The following is a 21,561-nucleotide window of genomic DNA, read 5'->3' as shown; positions in this document are numbered from 1 at the left end:
AGATCTGGACCAAATGGAATGTGTACAAGGGGGAGATCTGTGATGCCTTACCGGAAGATGACCAGGATGAGTCAGACGAGGAAGAGGAAGTGGGCTGATACTGTAGGCGAATTGTTGGGGGAAGGAAAGCCTGGGGCAAGATGACTGCCTTCTTTACTGCGATAATAGGGGGGGAAACGGGGGGGGGGGTAATGTGATACACTAGTCACGAGGGGAATACACTTGTGCATACACATGGCCCCCAGGGGCCTTCAGGGTCGCTGGGAAAGGGACTACCGTGGAACATTCTGGTGAGATACTTGTAACTCGGTCTGCACAGCCCAACACACGGCCAAATCACTATTCCTAACGTTTAAGTTGATTTGTTGTTGTTCTTCAAAACTGGAAAATCAAAAACCTATAACGAACTGTAACCTTGATACGTATACTGCACCTCCTTTTCGCGGCAGATATTTAAATATGTATTAAGATGGTTATTCAGATGCAAACTTTATGATGCCGCAATGTGATTGATAACTTGCTATAGCGGCCAGCCAGACGGGTTGTAGGCGTTCCGCTGTGTAACTTACTGGTGCAATAAAGGTTTTTGGAAAAAAAAAAAGAAAAAAAAAGGAGCCCAACACGCAGGAGCGGAAAAGCCCCATCAGACACCCAGCCAGGCACCCACCATGGGAACCAGACGAGACCACAACAACCCAGGAAGCAAACACACCCGAGTGCAGATGGACCAAGAAGCCAACAGCACTCGGCAGCCCCAGGAGGCCAGGCAGGCTACCCGGAGAATAGGCGGCAAGACAGAACAAGGCAGCAGCAAAAGACAGCCAGGCCTAGACAGCAGCGGTAAGAACCACATGAACCAAAGACGAACCACCACCGGAAAAACAATCCGGGGTGGGGGGGGGGGGAGAAGAGCAGGCGCCCACTACACCAGCCAGAAAAAAACCCACCAGGCACCCCCAGGAGGCCCCAGCCAGGAACAAACCAGGCAGGAACCACAACAAAACCAGGAGGGGCGGCCAGGAAACACCGGAAGCAAGCCAAAGGCAAGCAGAGGGAGAGCCAGGGCAGAAGCAGCCAGTCTCCAGAAGCAACCCAAGTACACAGAAGGCCCGGGAACAAACCTCTAAATCCCCAGGCTGGAGCAAAGGAGAACAGAACATCCGTACCCAAGGCAGCAGGAGCCACCCAGGCGCCGGCAGAGGGGGCAGAGCACCCCAGAGAGAAGCTCGCACGACACTGCGAAGCTGCAGGAGGAGGAACCAGGAGCCTCAAACGCCACCCAACCATACAGAAGCCAGGAAGCGGAGGCGAACAACCAGGACACACAAACGGAGCAGAGGCCACAACACAACAACCAGCCCGCAGCGGAGGCAAGGCCACCAGAGAAAAAAGGGCGGACGCACCACACCCAAGGCCAGGCCACAACACCCGCACCTGCGACACCCCGAGAAGCAGGGATGGAGAGGGGCAGCAAAGAAAAGCAGAGAAAACCTCGCCAGGCCAACAGGAACCCGGGGAGTCAACAGGACCTCCCCCCACAGCATCCCAAGGAGCAGGAACACCGACCCACCACCAGCCGGTAGCAGGGAGCCGCGGAGGAGCTAGAAGCAGAGGGGAACAGAAACGCACTCCCAACAGGCTGCCGCCATCCGACACAAGAGCAGAGGAACAGGCGCAAGCAAGCAGGCAGGGGGACCCCAACAACACAGGGAACCCCAGGAGCAAGCACAGGCAGAGCCAGCGAAAAAAAAGAACCAGCCACCACAGAGGCAACAGGAAGCCACGCCAACCCAAGGCAGGCCAACAAAGAGCGAAAGCCAACAGCACAGAGAATCAGTAAACAACTCATCGGAGACGAGAACCCCCTCAACAGTGCCCAGAAAGAATACTCATAAGCACGAGCAGCAATGAGCAGAGGCACCACCCGAAGAAACGACCCGCGGTACGCCCTACCCCAAAGAACACACAAGAGCCGTGGTGGGCAGGCTGCAAGGCCGTAGGCCAGGAACAGAAACCCCAACCAAGCAACAGGATGGAGCAACCGCAGGCACACAGAAGCACCCGCCACCGAGCGCGCACAGGAAGCACCGCCCCCAACTAAGGTGCAAACAACCAGGGCATCGCACACCAGAGCACGGAGGCTGCAGTAGGACCAAAACCCAGAAAGCAACCCAGAGGAGGAGAGCAGCTTTAATAAGCCCTCCCCCGAGAGGAGCCAGCAGAACACGTACAGGAAACACAGACCCACCACTTTTTAATGCAGGTTATATTATGTATCATTTTCAATTTTAGCGCTAATTATAAATGTCAAAATACCACATTCAGTTCAAAGCGTTTCATCATCTCAACTCATGTCATATTCATTTAAACATGGGTCATATTTATTTCAACAGGTGCCTTATTCCTTCAATTTTGTTCCACCTTTTATATCGGAGGGTTTTTGTATTATCTTCAACCAGTATATTATTCATTTTAACACAAACACTATTCATTTTGACAAGCGCCAGATTAATTTCAACATATGCCATATTCATTTCAACATGCGTTATTCATCTTTATACTTGGCATCATCATTTCAAAATGTGTCATTTATTTCAACCCATGTCATGCTTATTTTAAAGTATGTTACATCCACATTAATATGCCTTGCATTAATTCATGCATGCTATATTCATTTTAACCAATGTCCTATTTACTTCAGTGTCGATCATATTCATTTTAAGGCATGCCAAATTATTTTTTTTGTTCAAATCTGTTTTTATTGTGAACACAGCGATAAGCCTACAACCCCGTGTCGGGGCCGGCCGCGCACAGAAGAGCTGGAAGGCGTGGGTAGCCAGGGGGAGGTTGGAGTATTAACACAGCGTCCTGCCTACAACCCCTAGAGGGGGCCGGCCGCGTGGCTTATGGGTATTGATGGCAAGAGGTGATCACGTGCATGCAGCGCATCGCTGTGCGGGGGAGGCGCGTATGGAAGGAAAAGCTATGGTGTCACGTTTTCCAAAGGCCCAACGGGGCCCAAACTGCCCCATAGGAGGGCGGAAGCCAGAGTGGCAAGTAGGAAGGAAGAGAAAGTCGGAAAGAGATTAAGCAGTAGCAAGGGGGGGGGGCCGGGGGGGAGGATAGCGGTGGCCGGCTGGAGGGCAGAAACGCAAGCAGGTGAGCGGCGTGTCAGAGCATAACAGCGCCTGCGCTGGGAGGGGCAGTTAAGGACCTAGTCTGCTCGGGTCAGCAGGGATGAGGGCGTCCTCGAATAGCTGCAGAGCACGGAGCCTGGGGGGCATGTGACGGGCGTAGCTGATGGAGCACAGGTGGCGCACGAGGGGTTCCCACACAGCCTTAAAGCGCACGCCCCTCGTTTGTATCCGCGCCGTGAGCAGCTCCATAGTCAGAACCTGCCAGAGGCGCACAAACCAGGAGGCTATCGGCGGTGCCTCGGCCCGCTTCCAGTACAGAGCAATGAGTTTGGCAGCGCCTAACATGTGAAGTGTGAGGACCCAGTCGCTGCGCGTGAGGGCCCTAAGCGTGGGGGGTCGAATACCCAGCAGGAGCGTGCAAACCTCTTCAGGTAGGGGGAATCCCAACACCCTCTTAATGTGACTGAGGACCTCCTTCCAGAAAACAGCTAGAGTAGGGCATGACCACCAGATGTGTACAAAGTCGCCAGTCGCAGTGCCACACCTCCAGCATAGCGGCGAGGAAGTGGGGAACATTTTGCTGAGTCTCAGGGGGGTATAGTACCATTGCGTAAGCATCTTGTATGCGTTTTCCCTCTGCGGGATACTGCGAAAGGTTTTAGGGATGTCAGTCCACAGCCGGGCCCACTGAGAGGGCGTGATATCGGCACCGGCCACCGACTGCCATTGTCTCTGGTAGGGGTGCGCGGGCGGAGCAGTGGGGTGCTGCAGGATGTTATAGATCTGGGAGATAAGTCTTTTCAGCCCCCCAAGGGAGCGCGCCAGTTTCTCGAACGCGTGTAGGCCCTGGTGGCAGCCCGATACACGTCATCCCCCATAGTCCAATGGCGCAGTTGGGCATACTGTAGGCCGGCGTCGGGGGGAGGCCAAATTCTTCCCTGCAGTCGGGCCATGACTTAGGCGCCCCACCAAGGAAAAGGTCACCTATTACTCTGCAGTCCCCTTGCGTCCAACTCTCAAAAGCGCGGGTCCGGGCTGCAGGGGGAAAGTGCGGGTTACCAGCGATGGGGGTGTGTGGAGAGGGAAACGTGGTTAGGCCCTTGGGCACCGCCACCCTGTCCCAGACGTCGAGGACTGTTTTCGTCGGGACCGCCATATACGCACTCCTGGATCGCGCCACGCGTGGTAGCCAAGGCAGGTCCCATATGGTGCGCCCCGTGACCACCCGGTCCATGTGGAACCAGTGCTTGTCGCTCTCGCGTGCACCCCATTCAATGACGAACCGAAGGTGCGCCGCCCAGTAGTAGTGGAGAAGATTCGGGCAAGCAAGGCCTCCCCTGTCTCTCGGTTCCATGAGGACTCTCTGTGAAAACCGGGGTCGCTTACCACCCCAGATGAAGGATGTGAGGTCGCGTTGGAGGCTCTTAATACAGTGAAGCGGGATTGGGGTGGGCAAGCACTGGAAAACATATAGTATACGGGGGAGGACCGACATCTTGACCGCGTTGAGCCGCCCTAGCCAGGAGACCATCAAGGGCTTCCATTTCCGCAGGTCGCCAAGACTTCTTTGCGGAACGACGCCCGGTTCCGCGCAGACCACGAGTCCAAGTGAGGCGTTAGGTCCAGACCCAGGTATTTTATGTGGGTCTCCGCCCAACGGTAGGGTGTAACCCCTTTCAGGAAGGTGACCTCCACCTCAGGGATGGTGAGGTTGAGCGCCCAGGATTTGGTGTGGTTAATCTTGAGGCCAGATGCTCGTTCAAACAGGGAGAGGGCGTCATGTACTGCCGGGAGGGAGTCCCGAGGACGCGTGAGAGTGAGGATCAGATCGTCCGCGAACAGCGCCACTTTGTTGGTACGCCCCCCATGGGGGATTCCGTGAATGCCAGGAGTGCGCCTAATCAGCTCCGCCAGTGGCTCCACCGCTAGGGCGAACAGGAGTGGTGAAAGCGGGCATCCCTGCCTCGTGCCCCTGTGAATCGAGAGTGGCGGTGTCAGTTGGCCGTTGACCCGAATTCTGGCCTGTGGTCCGAGATAGGGGGCCATGCACCTAGAGATCATTTTAGGGCCAAGACCCAGTTTCCGGAGGACCGCGCGTAAGAAGGTCCAGTCGACCCGGTCGAAGGCCTTTTCTGCGTCAAGCGAGAGGAGGCAGGCCGGAATATCCCAATGCCGTACCTTCCCCACTAGGTGCGCCAGCCTGCGCACGTTGTCTGCCCCCTGACGATCCCGAATAAATCCCACCTGGTCCGGGTCCACTAATCCCGGCATGTACGGATCCAGCCGTTTAGCCAGGATCTTGGTGTAAATCTTAAGATCGGTGTTCAGGAGGGCGATGGGGCGATAGGAGGAGCACAGGTCAGGGTCCTTCCCAGGCTTGGGGATCAGGGCGATCTCCGCCATGCCCATATCGGGGGACGGGCCAGTAGTGTCGGAGAAGGAACCGTACAGCCGCAGCAGGTGCGGGCGGAGTTGGGACAGAAATAGGCGGTAGAAGGCCACCGGCAGACCGTCTGGTCCCGGGGTTTTCCCAATGGGGAGGTCCTTGACGGCCTCCGTTATTTCCTCCTCCTGCAGGGGACCTTCCAGAGTAGCTGCACATGCCGGAGACAGCGGAGACCCCTCAAAATCCGCTAGAACGGCCTCCCGCGCCTCCGCAGAGATGGGCTCCTCGGCGTACAGGGAGGAATAGTAGGCAACGAAGGCTTCTTGCTTGGCTTTTTCCGAGGTGGCGCAGGTGCCATCCTCCCGCTTGACGTTGGCGATGTGGGCCCTGGCTGCACGCGCTCGCAGCCTGCCTGCCAGCAGGCGCCCAACTTTGTCCCCGCCCTCGTAGTAGCGTTGTTTGAGTGCCAGCAAGGAGCTCTCTGCCTTGTTGGTGCGCAGCGCGCGGAGTTGCCCCCTGAGGTTGGCGAGCGCTCTCTTGGACGCCTGCGAAGGGGTGTCCCTATCTCGAGCCTCCGCTTGTTTGATTTCACTAGCCAGGTCGGTTTCTAGCTTAAACGCCTCCCTCCTCCGTGCAACCGCCAGGGAGGTGATGTGGCCCCTAATGGTGGCCTTGAAGGCATCCCAGATCGTATGAAAGGGCACGTTAGGGGTATCGTTAATGGCGAAGTACGAGTCTATGGCGTCACGGATGCTGGCAACATCCTCCGGGTCCCGAAGGATACTCGGCGGGAGCACCCACCTCCGCTCACGGGTGGCCCGGGCCAGGGGGTCTTGCAGCAAGAGTTCCACATGAGCGTGGTCCGATAGGGAAATGTCGGACATCGCGGCAGTCAAGGAGTCTCTGGTCAATTCAAGGGAGGTGAAGAGGTAGTCAATGCGGGAGTACGTTCTGTGAGAGTGTGAATAAAAGGAGTAGTCCCGGGATCCCGGGTTGTGGTAGCGCCACACGTCCACGAGTCCCAGGTCTGTAAGCTGTGTTCTAAGGGTAGAGGACATTGCCCCCGTGCCATTAAAGGAGGCCCCCGCCCGATCCAGCTCAGAGTCCCACACCAGGTTGAAGTCGCCGCCTAAGATCACGCTAGGATCACCTGGTGGGAACTTGTCTCGCAGGAGCGCCTGGAGGTATTTGTCCTGCGACTGGTTGGGCGCATATACCCTTCCCAGGGTGAACTTTGCACAACCCATCTGTACCGTGGCTCGGAGGAAACGCCCGTCAGCACTCTTGAAGGGTTTCGTGGGTCCCCGCCTGAAGCCAGCCCTGCAGAGGATTGCCACCCCCGCCGTCTTAGTGTCAGAGGAGGCCCAGAACTGTGTGGGGTATCTAGGGTGCGCCATGCGCTTAGTGTCCCCCTTTAAGAGGTGCGTCTCCTGGAGGAGGACAATGTCAGGGGAGTGGTGCAGGAGATAGCGCCATACCTGATTCCGTTTGTTGGGGGAGTTGAGCCCTTTGACGTTGAGTGATAGAACCTTCAAGGGCGTGGGGATATTCGCTGTCATCGCATTAAGGGGGGACGGAGCTGCGCAAGTGTCAATAAAGCGTCACCCCCCACCAACAGGGCAATGTCAGCCTCACCTCGCCCCCAGCGTGCCAACCCCCGTAGGACCCACCCTGCCACCCCTCTGCAGGCGCAGGAAGAGAGCAGGAAGAGAGAGCAGCGCGAGAGAAAAGTGGGAAGAAAAGAGATAGAAGGAAGATAAAGGGCATAGAGAAGAAACACAACCAAAACAGGCCAACAGGGCCATTGTCCATTGTCCCAGGTACCGGCCATCCTCTACCCGAGGGTTCGGATGGACACAGGAATGTCACTTCCTACGGGACAAAGGGAGGGAGCGGAGATCTGGGTGAGAAAAATGAAATCCAGTCGTCTCGCAGCCCGGCCACCCCGCTGCCACAAGGAAGTCCGGGGGTAAGGCGAGCCAGGGGGCCCTCAAGGCCAGAGCAGGCGCCAGGAGGGCAGGGGAGCCCGGCGATGTGTTGCAGGGCCCGGAAGGGGTGAAGTCCATCGTCCACTCCCCCCGACCCCACGGGGGGGGGAAAGGCCGCGGAGGCGGCCCTCTATGTTGGAGGGGAGCTCCATCCCCAAGAACAGCAGGGTCGGGACACCGAGGCGTGGCAGAACAGGACCAGGCGTCCCGGGGACGGGTGCAGGCTCGGGGTAGCATGAGTCTCGTTAATCATGTTCAATGGTCATCTGGAGTCGAAGGACGGTCCCCTCCCTCAGTGCCAGAGGCGAGAAGCTGGGAGGCCTGCTCCTCGCGGTCGCCCTCGAGGGAGCGAATGTGAGCGATGATGTCTTACTTGGTCTGCGAGGCGGAGAGGCTATCCACTGGGGGGGACCGGCGACGTTTGCGCACTGTGGACCAGTCTGGGCGCGGAGGGGCCCCCTCCGGGCGATGAGGGCGGGACGGGCTGTGGTCCGGGGACTCCGGCATACCAAGCAATTGCGCAGCTTCCCTGTAGGACCGGAGGGCCCTTCGCTTGCCCTCCCACCTAAAGATGAGGGCAAAAGGGTGTCCCCACTGGTAGGAAACGTTGAGGGCCCGGAGTCTTTCCGTGATCGGGCGGAAGACCTTTCTCCTGTGGAGCGTGGTGGGAGCCAGGTCTTGGAAGATCTGGATCTTGTGGCCTCCATACCGCAGGTCCGGATTGTCTCTGGCCGCTTTTAGGATGGCCTCCTTCTCCGTGAAGTAGTGGAGCCTGGTGACAATGTCGGGCAGGAGGCCCGCTTTGCCTCCCGCTCCAAAAACTCGGTGCGCGCGGTCAAGGCGCGGTGGGGGGGCGTCTTCCTCGCCCCAAACCTCTTGCAGGAGCAGGGCCACGTAGGCCATGGTATCAGTCCTTTCTTCTCCGAGTGGCACACCCCGTATGCGGAGGTTGTTGCGGCGCCCCCTGTTTTCCAAGTCCTCCTGCTTGATCTGGAGCTGGATATGTTGCTCTTCCAGGGTTGCCACCCTCTGCCAGATTTGCTCCAGGTCTTCAGTGCGGGAGTCAACCGTCTTCTCCAAGCCGTCAACCCGGTCTCCGAGGTCGGTGACTTCCTTGCGCAGTTCTTTGACGCACGAGTGAACCTCCGTCCTGAGGGACCCAATTTCGGTCTTTAAGTCAGCCATGAAGGAGGACATGAAGGCTTGAGTCACTGGGGGGGGAGTCGGCAGGCGGCAGAGGCTTCCCCCCTGACGTTGAGGGGCCCCCGGAGGATGGCGGCGAGCCCGCCTTGCCCCACATGGAAGCCACTGACGTACCTCTGGTCGTCGCCGGTGGGGGGTCCGGCTTGTTCCCTTTGCCACGGGTCATGGTCCACTCAAGATGTCCAGGGATAGCGGGGGGCGAGACAAGCTGTTGCGCGGAGCCCCCGGCCCGCGGTGGAGAAGAGGCCAAGGGAGATCTCGCAGGCACCCCGGTGGTCCAGCAACCCAGTGCCCGCGATCAGGGGCACCAGACCGCAAGGCAGGAGGCGGCGGGGCGCGACAGGGCCCACAGGCCTGAGACAGGGCCCGTCCGCCGTCAGTCCGCAAGGTGCGCCCGGGCAGCAGGGGTCCAGTGTGCAGGGGGCCGCGTGAGTTAGTGAAGGCTGACCTGTAGCAGCAGTCGTCCCGCGGCGTCTAGAGTCTAGGCCCCTCAGGCTGGGGACCTCCGATGACTGTGGTGAGGCCCGGCCGTCCGTTCCCGCCCAAGCCGGGGCCTCTCTTGACCGGAGCACCCGGGCAGTTGCAGCGCCTGCAGCCTCGGTGGGGTGCCCAGGCGACAATCAGCACCACGGAAGGGGGTTCGCCCAGGGTCCCCGCAGGCCAGAGACAGGGCGGCCCAGTCGGTAGTTCCCAGGGCGCGTGGGGGCTGCAGGAGAGGGTGCGTGGGGAGGCTGTCGAGGCAGGTGTGGTGGCTCCTCACCCTGTCCCAAACAGCCAGCCAAGGGGGCCAGGCGACGTGCAGGTAGAAGGGGATCGGAGACGTCCCGCTGCGACCGGGAGCTAAGTCTCGCAGCGTTGGTGCCCCCAGCAGTTGTGGCAGGCCTCGGCCCTCCTGTCCCTCCAAGGCCCGGGCCCCACTCGAGCACAGTGTCCGCTCAGTCTCCCGGCCCACCGCCGATGAGCCCCAGGGAGCTCGCAGGCAGGGGTCGCTTGCACTAGGGGGCCGATCCACCCCCTCCAAGTGCGTCGCTGCAGAGGGCCGATCAGGAGGAGAAAATGGCGGGCAAATCCGCGGCAGGGCCCTCCCTCGCCGGGCCCCTCCAGGGAAAGACAGAGGGAGGGGGGCGGCGCACTGCAGCTCACGAGATGTGTCTCGCGGCGGGCGGTGAGGTCGGAGTCGGGTCTCGTGGGGAGGGGGCCTCCCGCAGCCTCTCCAAGTCGGGCCTGCTGATCCCGCCAAAGCCGGGGCCTCTCCCAGCCACGGCGCCCAGGCAGTCGCTATGTCCTCCGCCGGGGGCAGTCCGGCACCAGCAGTCTCGGCGTAGCCGCACAAGCAGCGGTCAGGCTCCGTTGGAGGGGTCAGCCGCATACGGGGCTCGAGGGGCACCAGCGTCTCTCCCAGGCCGGCAGTCAGGCCCGCACCGCAGGGGCCAGGTCAGGCGACTCGGCAGCAGACCTCGCGGCAAGATGGCGGCCGGAGGCCGATCGTGGAGGCCCCGGGGCACCGATCGACTGCAGCAGGGACTTCAGCGTCCGGGGCTCGCCTCCAGAGGGGATCGCTGGCAGGGTCAGCGGCATACAGGGGGTCCCCAGGAGCAAAAACCCCTCGGACTTCGCTTAAACAGGCTTAATTTGGCAGCGGGGGCGACGGAGCTCACACGAGACGCGTCTGCTCACATCGCCGTCTCGGCCACGCCCCGCCAAATTATTTTTAACGGGGGTCTTATATTTTTCAAAGCATGCCATATCCAATAAATCAAACTTTATCTTATCAAAGGACACATTCATTTTAATGCATCTCATATTCCTTTGTAGATGGGTCATATACATTTTACCACATTGAAACCTTTCAATGTAGGTTATATTTATTTCAGTGTTGGCCATGTCCCATTCATTTCAGCACTGATCATGTTGATTTTAATAGTTGCCGTATATGAAGTGTTTTATATATTTACTAGACCTTTTATATTGATTTAAGCGCATTCCAAACAAATTACAGGGTGTGCTATTCTCCTTTCAAATGTATTTCAATGCATACTCATTTCAATGCATCTTATATTCACTTGAACATTTCATATTTGTCTGAACGTGGTTTGTATTTATTTTAAGATGTTGCCTAATAATTTCAATGTGAATTATTTTAGATTTAAAGTCTGTCACATTTATTTTAGTACAAGTTAATTCATTTAAATATGTGTCATACTAATTTCAACAATTTCAAAGGTGTGTCGTACTCCCTTCACCATGTATTATATTAATTCGAAAATGCAATATATTCATTTTAACATGTGGCATTCATAATTTAAGACATGAAAGAAGAAAACAGGAAGCACACCTTTTTCTTTCATCAATCGTAATCTTATCCTTTTCAATATGTACAAAAATTGCGTGCAGATTGCTAATAGCGCCATGCCCCGTGGCACTGAAGTACAAGTATCACAAAAGTGGGGCGTGGTCACGTCTCAAGCAAATGCACAGCTATTGTGCCTATTAAGGCCTACATATAACTTAGTCAAACTATTTGATTTTTACTCCATGTTTTCCTTATCACATTTTTATCACATTTTTTTATCATCACATTTTTCAAACACTGGGGCGAGTCCGCACGTAAAGTGTATATAGCTTATTTTCAAGTTTCTATTGTTCAAACTGTGTCAATCCAGACCTTCCAAAAGAACGTGCGGACTCGCCCCAGTGTTTGAAAAATGTGATAAAAATGTGATGATATGGACAACATGGTGTAAAAATCAAATAGTTTGACTAAGTTATATGTAGGCCTTAATAGGCACAATAGCTGTGCATTTGCTTGGGACGTGACCACGCCCCACTTTTGCGATTCATAATTTAAGGTCATATTAACTTCAGTGCACCATATTCCTTTCAACATGTGTCATATTCCTCTTAACAAGCCAACCACCTTTTCAAAAGTCATATTCTTTGTAATATATGTAATATTCAATTCAGTGCGTGCTATATTGTTTTCATTTATTCATCTTAGCTCACTTCATATATACTTTAGTATATTTCTTATTCAATTCACTACATATGTTAGTCATATTCACCAAGTAATGTTTTCCTTCTCTGTGTATCATATTTGTTTTGCTAAATGGTGTATTAATTCTGCCATGTACATTAGCTTTGAGACACACATTCATAGTTGGATTTGTTGTATTCGTGTACCTCTGTGCTATGCATTTAAGGAAGTGAAACATTTGTAGAACTGTATTTTGTACATGAACAGCTTCCCATAATAGACTGAGAATAAAAATACACAAGATTCTGTTTGCAGCATGTAGTTTTAGGGTTTATTGCATATCAACAAAGAAACATAAAAGAAAGTGGTTTTGTTTACTTAGGGGTTTGACTTGCATTGGCAGTTTACATTCTAGAAAACGTGATCAAGTCAACATTCAAGGCACGCTTTTTTGCTTTAATACGTGTTTTGGACTATACAATAGTGGCGTTTGAGGAAAATAGAGTTATGATTAATATTTCTGTAAACAAAGGTCAAGCTGAGTCTTCTTGGATAGAATCCCACGAGTCATTCTCCTTTACAAAAGTTGCAATATATGTTTTGCCATTATTTTTTGGGAAACACAGTAACCACGTCATAGCCTTCTGGTGGAGTCATACGTTCCCTGGCGTGCTTCTCGCAGTAAATTTGATCTTCCACAAAGAAGTGTCCTTTCTGCTTGAGGCTGACCTCGCAGTCACTGCATACGTAGCACTCTGGATGGCGCTGCTTGTCTCTTATCTTTACAAAGACACCCCTGCAAAAAAACATCAAAATTCAACTGTGAGAGATCTGTTACAGACAGGAAACACGACGAGAATTGATGACTGAGGTAACACCTGGGGGCTCCATGCTACAGCAACATTAGTGTGATACTCCAAGTGGGGGTAGATTACAACCAAAGTCCCCCTGTGTGGTATTGTTTCTAGGGAAGGGTTTTCGCACAAAACAAAATGTTGCCAAGGGCTCAGAAAACTCTTTTACTGATTCTTCTCTCATGTCCGTTTACCTTATAAACCAAATCTGGCCACTTTTCACAGATTCTCACATTGTGAGACTATTAAGAGTACCATTTTCTGTTTAGAGCACTTTCAAATTTGATGCCATTACACATGATGACATAAGCAGAACATTTAGTCCCTGGGGTGTATAGTTTAGAAAAAACATACTAATAATTTGCTACCATGCTTTATTTCTTTGCGGTAATACTATATGACAGACATGGTTGGATATGTAGAACGAAAAATATATTTACCCGCATGCGACCGACATTTTGGCTTTATGTCTGTATTTCAGATATTGAATTGCCTTAAAATATTATGACTGGTGTTGTAATGTTTTAAGGGGATTCCTTTGATTATATTCACTATAGATGTCATCATACAGCTGCTTTTCCTACAGTTCTCCTAATGTTCTCCTAAGTTCTCAGAAATTATCATCACTCAAACTCTCATTTACTCAGACCACAGCATAAGTGAAACCACAAAAGTACTTACAATCTAAAGGTATATATTACGTTGCCAAGGCGTATGTACCATAAGTTTTTTTTATTATAAAAAGATTTTAAAACATTTGAAGATACCAATCAGATGTGCATATACTTCTTGTTAAAATGTCAGCTGTACATAACCGTACATAATAAAACAAACTACCAAAGAAAATTATTAAAATCAATCCGGTTAATCCAAGTCGAAGCGTTTCGGTGGATCCTGCTGTGCGCACCACCTTCCTCAGGACAATTAAAACACAACATTCTTTCCATCCACCACCAGTCACCCTAGTTTTTACTATGAAGGTGCTTGAGGTCAGCTTTTCATCATATTCTCTAAAATCAGGGTATATCAATGAATGAATTGTTTCTTCCACGTGTGCACTCTGTTAATTATGCACAATAGATGTCCCTTTTCAATTTCTTTGTGTACGTCGTATTACCTGTCCGAGTTCAGTGTTAATTCTTAGTTCTGGCGCGTTAACACTAGCGGTTATTCTCACTTTTTAGGGGATTTTATCAATTGTCCCAACTGAAGAGTTCTCGTGTGTCCATAATGAATGTGCCGAGACCAGAGCAAAAATAGCTGTGTTAACGTGCGCAGTGACCCTCAAGCCCAGGGTTGATACCCATTTGGAGAAGGGAGGGGGTGGAGTGCTGCCTGTGTTGAGGGCACCACCTGGGAGTCAGATCAGGCCACGCCTGGTGGCCTGCGAGGCATGAGAAGAGCCCCAGGGTAAAGACAGTGATCAGGAGCCCACCCCGCACCTGGTGTGCCTGCAAGTGCGTAGAAGCACATGGGAGAAAGAGACCACGTGGCGAGTCCGGGAGCAGGTGGCATGCCCCTGCCACCAGCCTACTGAAGCTCAAATACTGCATCGGTCGCGACAACACACTGGGCAGGAGGTGAACCCGGGAATGCTAGAGGTCATGGGGCTGTGGAAGGAAGTGAAGAGTGACCCCGAACAGCCGGAGGTCCACGGGAGCCCACCCTGCATCAGCGGAGCCCACCAAGTTTCAAGCTAGAGGTGAGCCTGTGAGTGCAGCCGTATGTGAAGAAGGGTCGCCCAAGCCGCAGTGCCTGATTCCAAAGGTGACATGGTCCCGGGGAATCACCCATCCGCAGCTCCGACTTCCGCCTTGTCCGGTGGTATCCCGAGGCCAGGCACCGGAGGTCTCCCGACTGTCTCCCCGGCCCGCTGGCAGCATGTGGGGTGAGAACGGCTACCGGGGAGAAGGGCAACAGCAACCCCGTAATGAAGGAGAAAGAGGTGCTGAGACAGCCCGTGGTGTGTGCAGAGCGGGCAAGTAGGCCTAAGGAGATCCGGCTTACTGCCCACGACTGAGGAGTAGTGACGCGGAGCCAGCGAGATGAGGCAGCCCGCCAGAACAGGGGAAGTGCCGCGGCCGTAACGATAAAGTGAGAGAGGAGGCCGCTGTGCAGCAAAGTAGGCCCCCAACTGGATCAGGAGGAGGGAAAGCGCTGAGAGAATAATTAGCACAGCCGAGAAATGCACTGAGCAGTCGGGAGGAGGAAGTGGTGTCCCTCCCGTAGACACTGGAGTTGCATTTTCTCCTGCACGGCCCCAAGAAAAGAAAGAAGAAACTTACAGTGGGGATGAGAGCGCTGACTGTCTGGCGGCCTGAAGAGACTCATTTGGTGCTATGTATTGTTTGTTTGTTTTCCTACAGGTTGGACTTTTGTTTGTTTCTTTTCATTAAAGTTTGGGAGGGATGTAGTGTCCGGCTGGAGTCGTTCTAGTGTTTTGCTCTGTGCTAACATCCACACTAACACCGGCCTATCACAGGAGTCACCGGTCAGGTGACCCTGCGACTAAAAAGGGCCGGGCGCATGTGCCCTGGGCCAGTTCTGTACAGTAACCGTCTGCGTGGTCATTGTGCTACCATGAGGGTCTAGCGCCCACCAACATTACAACACCCACAATTGATTGACAAATCGAAAAGACGAATTGCTTGGGAACCATATTGCTTTGGTTGCAATCTCAGCATATTCGACTTTAATACAATAACAAGCCTCGGCAGCTGAAGATATACGAACCCTGGGACACAAGAAGGCAGTTTACGTACACACCATAGACTGTCACGGGACTGAGGAGAAAAGTGGTGCGAGCGCACTTGAAATTGCATGAGTGATCCGATCAGTGTCTAGAGGAAGCAGCCCACCTAGTCACTATAATGTACATGCAAGTGTCAAACTGTTTATTTGAAGAAGATATATGCTCAGTCCTCTAAGCACCCTATCAACAAGTAACCATGACAGACTACAACTGCTGCAACTGAAAATAAGAAGGGGCCTTTCAAAGTAAAAGCTAACTAGAAGTCTCCTACCGTTAAAGCTACAGCAGTGATCACAGTATTCAAGGAATGGAGATGAATACAGAAGTGCCAGTGTTACTATGAAAGGGACTCTCAAAAGTACATGGGTGATTTGTCTAATGCAGGACATCGTATCCAAAGCTGGTAATCAGCAGTTATGTCTGGAAGGTTAGGTCTGGAATGTTCGGGAGATTGCTGTGAGGAATCATTAGGACAGAAGTTATTTGATGCTGTTCCACGATCTCCTCCTGAAATTTTTTCAGAGGTATTGAATTTAATGAAGAGGACCTTTATTTACATCTACATGTGTGAGACTATCTTTTCAGAATTGGCGACGAACTCCAACACACTTCAACCCCATCGGCATGCAAAATAGGTGACTTGATTATTTTGGAATCATTAGTACCTGCCTCTTTACCCAGCAAGTACTTTTAAATGTATATTTCAGGTGCCTTATGCTGCGTCCTAGCATTGGTTTCCTTTCACTGGACAGTCCGCTTTCAACTGGGCTGCTAAGGCAACCTGCGTGACAATTGTTGGATCCTGCGGGATCCGGAAATTACATTAAAATGCAGCAACATTGATGGCTGGCACTGGTTTGGAACGCAGAATGGAAATGCATTATAATTGTGCATTCCAAAGGAGTGCCAGCCATTTTATATGCTGATCTCAAGGGGAGGGGAGGTGGCATAAGGGGTAGGGAGGACGACCTGGAAGTTGGGGAACAGGGTTCTAGTCTCTGCAAGAGGCACAACAACCAGCATGTGCATATCACTTAATCTCTCCGTGCCTGTAAATTCTCTGTGCCCGTGAATGTGTCAGTCTGTATAGCACTCTGATACCTTCATTAAGGTTTGTGCTATGTAAAATAGCATATCAATTAAAAAATACCTTTGTTGGGGTTCGCGCTGTGTAAAAACGAAATTCAATGAAAAAAAGAGCAAACAGCTTACTGAGCTCAATGCACGATGTTAAAGAAAAATATTCTGTAAGAAGCACAGCAACACAAATCACACGCAGCTGCCAAACACACTTGCTCACACATAAAAAAGGTCGAAAAAAGCAGATTAAAAGTTAAAAGTACTTGGGCCAATCTCCACTGATAAGTAAAACACACGAAGAACAACAGGAAATAGCATGCTTCAACCAACAGAAACGGAGGAAAGGTACATGGTTAGGACACAAAGAAATGAAAAGTATGGGCGGGCTATAAGCCCCTTTTAAGATTGATATTTGATTACAAAAGATTTCACGATCACAGTGCAAGTACTGTGCAGGCGAAACCTAAAAATGGGATGTTGCTTAGAAAGTCAACAACAAAGAAAGTTTAGTATACTTATGTGAAAAGATGAGCAGTTTCTAATTACAATTGCACTACATTGTTTTCTCTGTGAACCTAGAAAACAAAGTTTTAAAAAAAATAAGCAAGAAAATAATGACTAGCCATTAAGCAAATAAATAGAATATTATTCTGTATATTTTTTATAGGGTGCTCGGGCAGGTTGGCAGCTACATAGGATCACAATGCAAGGGAAGGAGAACAGGAAATTAGGATTTTAGGGGAGCAGAAAGGGGCAATACGCATAGACTATCAGATAATTTATTTTGGTGATCCGGCCCTCTGCACTTGGTAGGTGATCCTGGATAAATAAGCATGCATTCCAGCTTATTATTTACATGCTCCTCCTGTTGATGAGCTATTACACTTCCTTCCAAATGGAGAAATTAACTGTGTGTCCGAAGATCGGAGTAAGTAGAACTCGAAATACCCGAGGAAACCAATCGGCTACTATAAAAAGATTTCCAAGCAGATTCTGGATGCTGACAATAAGTTCACTTCTATGGCAAAACGGTGCACCTAGGGTAGACCCACAAACACAAATGAAACTTTGGGCCTCAGGCATAGAGTAAATGGTAGCTTCAACATGTATTGCCGTCTAGGAGTATCACAAGCAGTGAGAATCAAGATGATGTACGTTTGGGCACCTTTCGCTCAAAAGCTGAACTTCAATTTTAGGGAATGAAACTATCCCTCCTACATGTTGATTTGCCCAATTTTTGGGTCTCGCCTGAGCCAGCGCATACGTCGTACTGGCGAGACATTTAGTAGCTGGGTTTTAAAAGTGCTACCCACAGGCTTTTGCAGGCCACCAGCTTGCTGTTACGCGCACAAGCACGCACGACGTGCACAACTGCCATCTGGCTTTCTGTAATGGCTCATTAAGCCTTACAGCGCGTGCGTGAATCCCCCCTACCCCCTCCCTTCTCCCACCCCCTCCTCGTCAGCTTCATTTTCCTTTCACTTTTGCGCGGCCGTTTCACTTTCACGGCCGTGTGGCCATTGCTTGTTTTCTTTATTTTTGTCAAATTACATATTTTTTAGTTTGCTTTTTGTTGCTGAGTCAAATGGCGCTTTATTTCTTCATTGCGCGACATTCTACGCTTTAGCTTTAGTATTCAATATGGCGGCCGCACGTCTGTTTTGGTTGGCAAAGCTCGTCACTCATCTTAGTTCCTTTTCGTTGATTACTTCCCCATATTAGCTTTGTATTATTTACTCTGCTTCCGGTCCTTCGGTGCTTTACTCAGCTTCTGAGGAGATCACCAAGCTGTCCAAGTGCATGCCACTAACGCACACCAAGCACGAGACCTCTTGCACCAAATGTTTAGTGCTTGAGTCCACCTAACTGCGTGAATTATCAACATGCAAAACCTGCCTTTCCGCTCCACATCTCTGCAACTTGTCACCAGTGTTTTAATGATGGATAATCACTGGTGCTGTCAGGTAAGACTTATCTGGTTCCAACCAAAGGAGCAGTGTGACATTGCATATCTCAAATGCCCCTCTAGTGTTTCTCTCCAAACGCCCACCTTCCAATCTCCCATTGGACTGCACCACCCAACTTTGCTGGCACAGGTGCTCACCACATTCTTTTCCAGTCCTGTGCAGTTTCTCCTACACACACACATCCCCACTCAAAAACACTGCCCGCATCTTCGTAGAATACTATAGCTGAAGATGGTTTATTACCTACTACTTTGCTTCACTATTGTTCAAGGAAGGGGAAAATAATCAAAAAAAATCTGCTGTTACATTACCACAAGGGGCCATCCGTCCGTCCGCTCTACACAAAATAATTTTTTTAAAAAATGCATTAGTCGGCTTTAAACATTACGGATGAATGTAGCCTATATCCAAATATTTCATGTTTAGTTCGCTTTTTGTTTCTTTGTTGGTGCTTTACTGTCTCTCCTCCATAAACGTCTTTGTGCAAAACCTCAACTACCTTTCGGATTTATGGAATCCTATGTCTTCTAAATTATGTTCTGCCACTTCTTTTTCCTAAGATATCGCTGGCAAAAACGCAATGTCGCTTTTGCTAAGTAAACTAACTTATCTATGAATTTTGCCTAAATTGCATAGTGTATGATGTGCAACCGCGCTAAAAGTATGATTTTTCAGATCTGACTCCTTTTTAATGTGCACGTAAACAGACTTAAACAAGCATTGGCATAGCCAATAGGTCTCGTCTTTGGGACCTTATAAGTGTTTAGCCAAGCAACAGTTGTTGTTGCACCAAGGATATTGTGCTGCATACTTAAATACTTATAAGGTCCCAAAAGCGAGATTTATTGGCTATGCCAGTGCTTGTTAACTTTGCCAAAGCAGCTTATTTACATACCTCATGAATGCCTACAGCACAGTAGCACCATCTTTGTCAAAAGATCCTTTCTAAAGAACATATAGGGCCCTATTACGATGTCGGTACAAAAAGGGGTGGTAATGGACGGAGCATCTGAACCAATCAAACACTCACACCCAGTCAAAAGATCTGGGTTTAATCCATCACCGTTCTTTAGCCCACTCTGCCACCCCAGTTCAGACATGGCTATATGCAAATCATTCTGACCCTGTGCCTCATGGGAACAGTCCAGCCCGAACTGTGTCGGAAAGGCCGTCACAGAATGGCTGCAGAAAAACGACATCTTAATCCCAAGGGCGGAAAGAGCCACCCTTGGGCTTACTAGCTGCTTATCGACTGGCGGACGGGCTCTCCAAGTCAGTTGGAAGCAAGTCGGAAAGACCGTCTGGATTCCTTTCTGATCGCCTCCATCGTTATGAAGTGGTCAGAAAAGAATCTGACCGGCCTATTACAATGCGGTCGGAGCCGTTTCCGAACATATCACAATACGGCCCATAGTGTTGAAACGCATGGGATGCAGAGTTAGAAACACATTATCGAGATATGACAACATTTACTGTTGGGCATGTATGACTATTTAACTTGAAACTGTCTGCACTCCTTTGTTCTTCTATACCACACAAACTGTTACAACAACGGGGAATACCACACATTAACAATCCATCTGCATCAGGATATGACAAAAAGTTCATTTTTCTGTTTATTAAGTAACACATTTGTACTGGCTCTTGCCACAGGTTGCTTTATTTCAAAACGGATCTGTTTATTTGCTTACACACTCACTTATAACCTATGAGTTCATAGCTAATAAATTGGTAAAAATAGACCATGCGGTCCTCCTATCTTTTTTCACTGGCAACAAAATGATCCCTGAACTTCTCAAGAGACATGCTTTCAGACCAATGAACCAGCTGAGCTCACACGGAGGCAGCAGGAGGACCACAAGGGTTTTGAAGAGAGTTGAGAAATACCCCTTTATACCCTGCATTCCAGGCTATGTCCATAAGTACAATCACTTACAGGAGTGAAGACTGAAGGACGTTCAACAGTCAAAGCAGTCTTGTGCTCTCTGGATATGAGGAGGTTCAATCACCTTTCTGTGCCTTTCAAGGTAATAAAGAAGACCTGCAATCTTAGTAGGGTGGCTGCTAAACTGTCTCCAATCCCAATCTTCGCCTCATATTTACCCTCTCGTTTGTTCCTCTCAGCACTCTGAATCTGTCAGAGAACCACTTAGGTACCCGAGTAAGCACCAGAAGTGTGCAGACGGGTACTTTCTGTCACCCACTTCAAAATTACGAACAACCTTTTAGTTTCATTTTGTGGACAATCTAAAGGACAAGCATTTTGTAATCAGGAAAATATATGCAATGGACCCACAGTCATCAATACTTTTAATAAGCAACACTTACACTATACCAGATCCACATTTATCACAAACCGGCAACTTCTGCGTATTTCCAATGGAAGAAGCCACTTTTGTTGTTGGAGGCCGAACACTTCTAAACCCTGAGGGTTTATCGGGGTCTCCTAAAGAAATGAATAAAGGCACAGTTAACTAAATGTAACGCATTGTAAGCAGTCTATGTGTAACAAGTGAGTGGGCTAATACTTGCTTTATATACTTGGCTCCGTTTGATATACACTCATTAAAGCGCAAAAATATAGGAATCCTCTACATTTGCCAACTCATGCACAGGATTTTAACCTAAATATCTGCTCGTACCAAGTAAAACTTGAATTTCAACTTAATAGGATATTGCAGCAGGAGGCACTCTTCCCTGAGTGCCTACTTGTAAAACGAGTTTTGATGCATTTTGGTAAAGCACAAAATGTGTTTCACGGAGGTGATGTCAAAGTAAATTTTAGCTAAAGGAGAAAACTTTCAGAGAAATTATGAATTATTCCTTCTTTCCAACAAAGGATTGACTTTCAACACAACATATAAAAGAAAATCTGTTGTAGAATGCCCTCGGAAAAAATAAAATCACATCGTGCAAAATATAATGAAATCAAAAGTCAGCTAGGATTAGCTCAAGTGACCCCATAGTGCACAGACTAATTCTTTAACCCAAGGTTTATATCCTATGACTAGAGACAAACAAACCAGGCTGCAGAGTACGAAGGAGGAAGCTGGCAAGCTTTCCGACCTTCAAACCTGTACTAACATATGTGTATTCTAGTCTAGAAAGCGGAGTAGTCAGCAGCGTTTCCATTCAGGAATGAGTACAAATTCATCATCAGAGCATATTTGTACTTCAACCTGAGCAGAGCATTCGATAGAAAAGAACATGCAGTTGAGTA

At 50.4% G+C, this 21,561-nt stretch overlaps 1 protein-coding gene across 4 annotated transcripts in view; it reads right to left on the bottom strand.

Moving 5' to 3' along the window:
- Positions 1–11,996: 11,996 nt before the first annotated feature.
- PDLIM1 (PDZ and LIM domain 1) overlaps positions 11,997–21,561 on the bottom strand; it is a 366,558-nt gene continuing 356,993 nt past the window's right edge. For all 4 annotated transcript variants that reach the window (XM_086922379.1, XM_086922378.1, XM_086922376.1 and 1 more), the window contains 2 exons: positions 20,670–20,787; positions 11,997–12,484 (listed from right to left, as the gene is read on the bottom strand). In XM_086922379.1, the coding sequence (XP_086778505.1) occupies positions 12,295–12,484; positions 20,670–20,787 (308 nt within the window). In that variant the 3' untranslated portion in view covers positions 11,997–12,294. The remainder of the gene's footprint in view (positions 12,485–20,669; positions 20,788–21,561) is intronic.

This window comes from Lissotriton vulgaris, chromosome 5 (assembly GCF_964263255.1).
Source record: "Lissotriton vulgaris chromosome 5, aLisVul1.2, whole genome shotgun sequence".
Lineage (NCBI taxonomy): Eukaryota > Metazoa > Chordata > Amphibia > Caudata > Salamandridae > Lissotriton > Lissotriton vulgaris.
The sequence above is the reverse complement of the archived record's forward strand: the minus strand, read 5'-3'. Positions and strand labels throughout refer to the sequence as shown.